We start from the raw sequence: 6,229 nt of genomic DNA, 5'->3' as shown, positions 1-6,229 counted from the left end.
CGGGAGCGAGGAGCGCGGGCTGCGGAGGGCGCCGAGGGAGGCAGGTGGGGGCGGCCCCGCCGCTCCGCGGAGCCGGGCTGGGGCGCGGCGGCCGGGGGCGACGCGGGGAGCGGGGCCGGGCGGGAACGCGAGGAGCGGCGGCGGCGGGCGGGCTGAGGTGACCCGGGCGGGCTGCGGGACGGGGCCGGCAGCCGCGTGGGCGGCCGGGGCGGCGGCGCTCGCCTGCGGAGCGGCTGCCCCCCGGCCGGCCCCGCCACGGCCGCCCCTTCGCGGCGCTCGCCCTTTCCCTCTCCTCTGCCCGCGGGCGCGTCCCAGGGCCGGGCCAGCCCAGCCCAGCCCAGCCCAGCGCCGGTCTCCCCCCGGCCCCGCCAGCCCCGTGCGCGGTGCCCCGGCGTGCGGAGGGGACCACTCGCGTTCTCCCCTGGCTCCCGGGGTGCGGGGGGGGCACGGTCCGCGCCCCACGCTACACCGACCTGCGCGGGTGGGAGCGGCTCAGCCCAGCCTCCGAAGAAAAGCACGGCAGGTTTTACCTTCCCCTCAGGCTTTCTTTGCTTTTCTCTGTTTTTCAGAGGCGTTACTGTTCCTGTAGAGACTCTGTTGCTTCCCCTCAGACCGATGTGACTCTGGTGGGAGGATCATGACCGAAGTCCTCTTCTCTGCTGCTTTGAATGGAACTGAACCCAACCTCTTATCCAGCGGCGGCTGGTCTGCGGGGAACACCACCACCAAGTGTTCCCTCACCAAAACTGGCTTCCAGTTCTATTACCTGCCCACTGTCTACATTCTGGTCTTCATCACTGGGTTTTTGGGCAACAGCGTGGCCATCTGGATGTTTGTCTTCCACATGAGGCCTTGGAGCGGCATCTCGGTTTACATGTTCAACTTGGCGCTAGCCGATTTCCTGTACGTCTTGACTCTGCCTGCCCTCATCTTTTACTACTTCAATAAAACAGACTGGATCTTCGGAGATATCATGTGCAAGCTGCAGAGGTTCATCTTCCACGTCAACCTGTACGGCAGCATTTTGTTCCTGACTTGCATCAGCGTGCACAGGTACACGGGAGTGGTGCACCCCTTGAAGTCGCTGGGGAGGCTGAAGAAGAAGAACGCGGTGTACATCAGCACCCTGGTCTGGGTCCTCGTGGTGGCCGTGATTTCTCCGATACTCTTCTACTCGGGCACAGGGATAAGGAGAAATAAAACCACGACGTGCTACGACACAACCGCCGATGATTACCTGAGAAGTTACTTCATTTACAGCATGTGCACCACCGTGCTTATGTTCTGCATCCCATTCATACTGATTCTTGGTTGCTATGGGCTAATTGTCAAAGCTTTGATTTACAAGGATCTGGATAACTCTCCCCTCAGGAGAAAGTCTATTTACCTGGTTATTATTGTGTTGACAGTCTTTGCTGTGTCTTACCTTCCCTTCCATGTGATGAAGACCTTAAATCTAAGAGCCAGGGTGGATTTTCAGACTCCACAAATGTGTGCCTTCAACGATAAGGTTTATGCCACTTACCAGGTGACCAGGGGCCTGGCCAGCCTCAACAGCTGCGTCGACCCGATCCTTTACTTTCTGGCAGGCGACACCTTTCGACGGCGGCTTTCCAGGGCCACCAGGAAATCGTCCAGAAGAAGCGAACACAACGTGCAGTCCAAAAGCGAGGAAATGACTCTCAACATTCTAGCTGAATATAAACAGAACGGAGATACGAGTTTGTGAACAAATGCGCAAGATTTGGAAACAGTGAAAAAATCCTCTGCTTTGCTCTGCTTTGAGACAGTAGGACACTGTAGTGCTACCAGTGCGTGAGGAAAACCTACCAGTGTCTCAGATTCGTTTTAGGTAAAGCCTCATTTTCTGATCTTAGAAAAAGCTTAACAAAGGCAGCAGAAGAATTTAGTGGAAAATAACGTGTCAAAATTCAGCTTTCCTTCTCCTTACCATGTTCTCATTTCTTTCTGACTTGTGTCAGATAAAGTAAAATGAAGTAAATCCCCTAAAGGAAGAAAGCAATCCAAGTGCTTCTGTTGTAATGACTTAGTCTCCCACGTTCAGAAATGTTCTCAGTCAGCCTCTCCTTAAAAATAGGGAGTAAGAGCGAGGCTCTTCCGAGGCTCAGTCCACATGCCTAGCCTTTCACTCACTTGCCGTTGTAAACAAGTGTTTAAGTCAAAAGTCACACTGCAGTTATCTCACCTTTACAGTTTTTTATTTCTTCATCTACTTCTGGTGTTGATCATTATTGGATAGTTGGTAGCGTTTATGATTCAGCCTTCTCTGAGTGCCGGTGTTTTACAAAAGGTAGGCTTACTGGTGTGTGCATGGTTATGCTTTCAGATTGCGACGGTTGTTCATGAAAAGCCTGGACCCCTTAAAGGCAAACTGGCTCCCAGGCGGACTGACACCTCGGCCGCGGGCAGATAGCAGGGCTCTCTAGGAGCCGGTGCACGCAGGCGCCTGCTTTGCGCGTGCACGCTGCGGCGTGTTTCATGAACAGATGTCGGCGTGCAAACGCGTGCGGAGGTGATTTAGTTCTGCGCAGCCGATGGTCCAATCCTGCCTTCCGCGCTGAGGAGAACCAGCACGCTGTCAGCCGGAGGAGCCGCGGGACGGGACGGGGCCGAGCGGAGACCGGGCTGGCCTGGGAGCGCCTGCCCGAGCCAGGGCCGGGGCCGGCCGCCCTTCCAAAGGCTGCCCAGCATCTCGGTGCAGGTGTTGGGAGCCTTGCTGGAGTTCCTTACGGGTAAAACAGGAGAAACGTGTGCGCTGAAAATAACTGCACCTTTCAGACAAGTACAACTGCAGTTGCTCGAGTTACCTGCGTCTTCATTTGGTACGAGAATATTTCTGTTCCTGGCAATCTTTAGAGATAACGTAAGAGTCGTTTCCCTAGAAAATAATTATTAAAATGGATAATATAAATGGATTTATATGCTATATATATATGAAAATAATTGGGGGGAATTAATTCTTTTGTACTGTGACAAATAAATCACTGTATTAACAAGATGTTGCAATGTACTACAGACTAAATCCAGCCCTTTATTACATATCTTCTCCAAATGTGGAAAAGGTCATCCAAAATTAGCCAAACTGCAATATTGTGTAACACAAGAGCTAGTGATCGGAGCACAGACAAAAATCTTACATGAACAGTCTTACTCATTTCTCGTATTTTTAAGAAATGTATTTTAAAATATTGTGTGCTAAAAATGGTATGAAAGCATGCTCTAAATTTTAAATTTAGTGTACAAAATTAAGTTCTATGTGAACCTGAGGGTGATTTTAACAGGTCTTCATTCCTCCAGTCTTCATAGTAAAATATTGATATTTTACTTGCTGATTTCTGGTGACTGGTAACAAACAAGAATAGCTCTAGTTCTTTTTTGACAACATTGTAAAGCAGCTTCTGTTCACACGTACAGCTTCTTAATCTGCTAAATCCCTATTTATTGAACTTATTTATTAGAAAGCTAAATGTAAAGTATGTAAAGTGTGGTTCTCTGTGTTCATATTCAGGATTGGGCATTGATGGCAATTTTAACAGCATGTTTTAATCACTGTAATACTGTGTCTTCTAACAGAACATCTTTATAATAAACTCGATTCCACCCTGAGTATTCACTGTTGATATGTAACCTGGTGATAAATTAAGCTACTGATTTATAGGCTAGAGATAAATTAAGCTGCTGCTTAGGAAGCATAGCTCTCATTTAGCCCCGTAAGATGAAAAATGTAGAGGTAGTGAAGAAATCCCAACCAAGGGTCAATTGCTAATTAATCCCTACTGACAAAAGACTGTGGAACAGCACGGCCTATTTATATCACCGGAGAATGAGCCTGATTCACAATAAATGACTTCTCCTATTATGTGATTATTTGAGACTTCATTCAACTGAGGCATGTCTTGTTTGGAATGACAGATGAGTTAAATGGAGAGAGAGCACGCACATAAAAATAGGATATTTTCTGAATCCGCTCCTCTAGGTTTAAAATCATATTCTTTTCCTAACGTTTCGTGGTCTATTTCTCTCTTTCAGTTAGGAAATAAAATGTTCCACTAATCCATGTCTGAAAAAAGATCCTGAACAGACACAGCAGAACGTAAAAGCGCACGCCCAGGTTGGTCCTCATGCGGTTCCTTACAATCTTTTCGCAATGTGTCTCTATAATATGGCGAGGCTGGCTGACTGCTGCAGCGTGCGGGAAATACAAGCGCAACAAAACTCCCCGGGCCCAGCTAGGGCGGGCTGGGCACGCCGCAGGAGCGACCCGCGGTCCAGAGACGCCCTGCCAGGGAGATGGACCTTCTGGAGCTCAGCACGGCCACCTCTCTTCAGTGTCTGGGGCTGAACGCGGCAGTGTTCTTATCCTTTCCTCCGGAACCCGTTGAAAGTGCGCTCCGTTTCATCTTGCCGCGCTGAAGAGGGCTGTGCAACTGGCCAGACGATTCACTCGATTCGTTACTGAGGTCTGTTCTCACTGTTTAATGAGGATCACTTCTGATGATCAGCCACAGCAGGAGCTGTGCTCAGCATCCTCACCTCACGGAAGCCTCCCACTGAGAAGGATCATTGAGCACATTTTACACACAGCTTATTTTCCATCTTTCAGACCCTACGACCTGCAGAGCTAACACCTCCAACCACATCCTGCTCCAACGTGACCCATGCTGTGCACATACCGGGATGTCACAGCCTCCTCTGAATCCAGCTGGAACACAAAACTGAGCCTCACAGCTCGTGTGAAGTTCCTGCTTTGTTTGTTTGTTTGTTTGTTTTAAGCATTACTATGTTTGAGACAGGATAGTGAGAACCACTGCAAATTCACACCAAATTCATACTTCCTCCCACACAATTATGTTGTACCTGCACCCTGGCAGAATCTGCTGGGCCATCCCATCAGAGAGGAAGCTGGTGGGATGCGGGAAATTGGACACCACCGGGCAAAACCCGAGCAGGTCTTCTCCAGGCAGCATGATGGCTGGAGCCATCACTCTTGGGGAACTTGGCCAGTCTGGTGTTATATGTTTGCCTTTTGGCACTTATCCTTGCTATAATACATTTGTGGAAGACAAATCTATTTGTCCTCAGAGGCCCAGGGTGGTCCCTGTTTCTATGTAAAGCTCTGAGATAGGGAAAGGCTTCTTTGACCCCATCTAAACCACCCGGCTGGAGTTTCTTTCTGACCCATCCAGTATGCAAAGATAGCGCAACCGCAGCCTTCGGGCTGTTAATTAATAAGCAATGATGACGAGGGGTTTTGCCTACTAAGAACAAGATTCAGCTCATCGTCACCACCTGGAAGTTCTGCCTTCCCTTGTGCTGTACTAGCCTTCGCCTAGCAGATGGGATTAGACACTGCATGGTTTTGTGATCGTGCCTTTAACCTATTTTTCTACTGTGTATATTTGTGAATCTTTTAATAATTACAAATAATTCACTGAAACACCAAAAGGTTTGAGGTAAATAGTTATTTAGAGCTTAAGTCTCACCACAGCATTCTACAGTGATCTGTGCTGAAACAAGTTATTGTTCATTAGCTGTATTTCACGTCCTCCAGCACACAGGATTAATTTTTTTATCATTTATGCCCATTAACTCCCACGTATGATAATCTTTTATACAAAATGAACTCAGTGTGAAACCTACACGTGATCTGCTGTCAGTTTGTACGTGTTCCTAACAGAGCACCTCAGATTTTTTGTTTCACTCCAGTTCATATGACAGCGAGTTAACGAAACAGCGATCAGACGCAGGGGTCTGGCAGTGCCTCACCTGGCCCTGAGCAGGAGGCTGCACCGGCCGCCCCGGCGAGCTGCGCCCAGCCCCAGCGGGGTGCCGTGGGGCTGTTTCTGTGGGTGACGAACGCCACGGGGCATCCCGCTGCCTTCCCCTTGATGCCCCAGGACAGGAGCTGAAGGTTTGTGTCCTTAGCGTGAGCCCAGAGCCCCAACTCTCAGGGTCAGGCTGTGGGAGCCCAAAGGGCTCATGCCAAGCTTTCCCACGCCCAGCATCCTCCTCTTCACCTTCTCCATGAGGAAGGACAAGGGGGACACAGGGCTGTGGGAGCCCCCAGCTGCAGGGCTGGGCCAACCCCGAGTCCGCTGAGCGGGACACGCTGCTTCTGCCGGCTCTGGGCCCATGGGAGCCGGGCACAACGCGCTGCGGACAGGGCTCCTCTTCCCTGCTGCCGCTCCCGGACAGTCCTGCCTGGAAC

General features: G+C 50.3%; 1 protein-coding gene across 2 annotated transcripts; it reads left to right on the top strand.

Annotated features, from left to right (window-relative positions):
* Nucleotides 1–635: 635 nt before the first annotated feature.
* On the top strand, nucleotides 636–3,627 carry P2RY1 (purinergic receptor P2Y1). Of its 2 annotated transcripts, XR_015259390.1 has the most exons (2): nucleotides 636–1,852; nucleotides 2,348–3,627. XR_015259390.1 is itself a non-coding variant. In XM_010120081.2 (1 exon), the coding sequence occupies exon 1, from the start codon at nucleotides 638–640 to the stop codon at nucleotides 1,727–1,729; it is 1,092 nt and encodes a 363-aa protein (XP_010118383.2). In that variant the 5' UTR covers nucleotides 636–637; the 3' UTR covers nucleotides 1,730–3,627. The 2 variants fall into 2 exon arrangements, 1 of the variants encoding a protein (XP_010118383.2); XM_010120081.2 differs by having other exon boundaries at nucleotides 636–3,627.
* The last annotated feature ends 2,602 nt before the right edge of the window (nucleotides 3,628–6,229 follow it).

The sequence above is a fragment of the Chlamydotis macqueenii genome, chromosome 9 (genome assembly GCF_036417535.1).
Source record: "Chlamydotis macqueenii isolate bChlMac1 chromosome 9, bChlMac1.mat, whole genome shotgun sequence".
NCBI classification, from domain to species: domain Eukaryota; kingdom Metazoa; phylum Chordata; class Aves; order Otidiformes; family Otididae; genus Chlamydotis; species Chlamydotis macqueenii.
The sequence above is the reverse complement of the archived record's forward strand: the minus strand, read 5'-3'. Positions and strand labels throughout refer to the sequence as shown.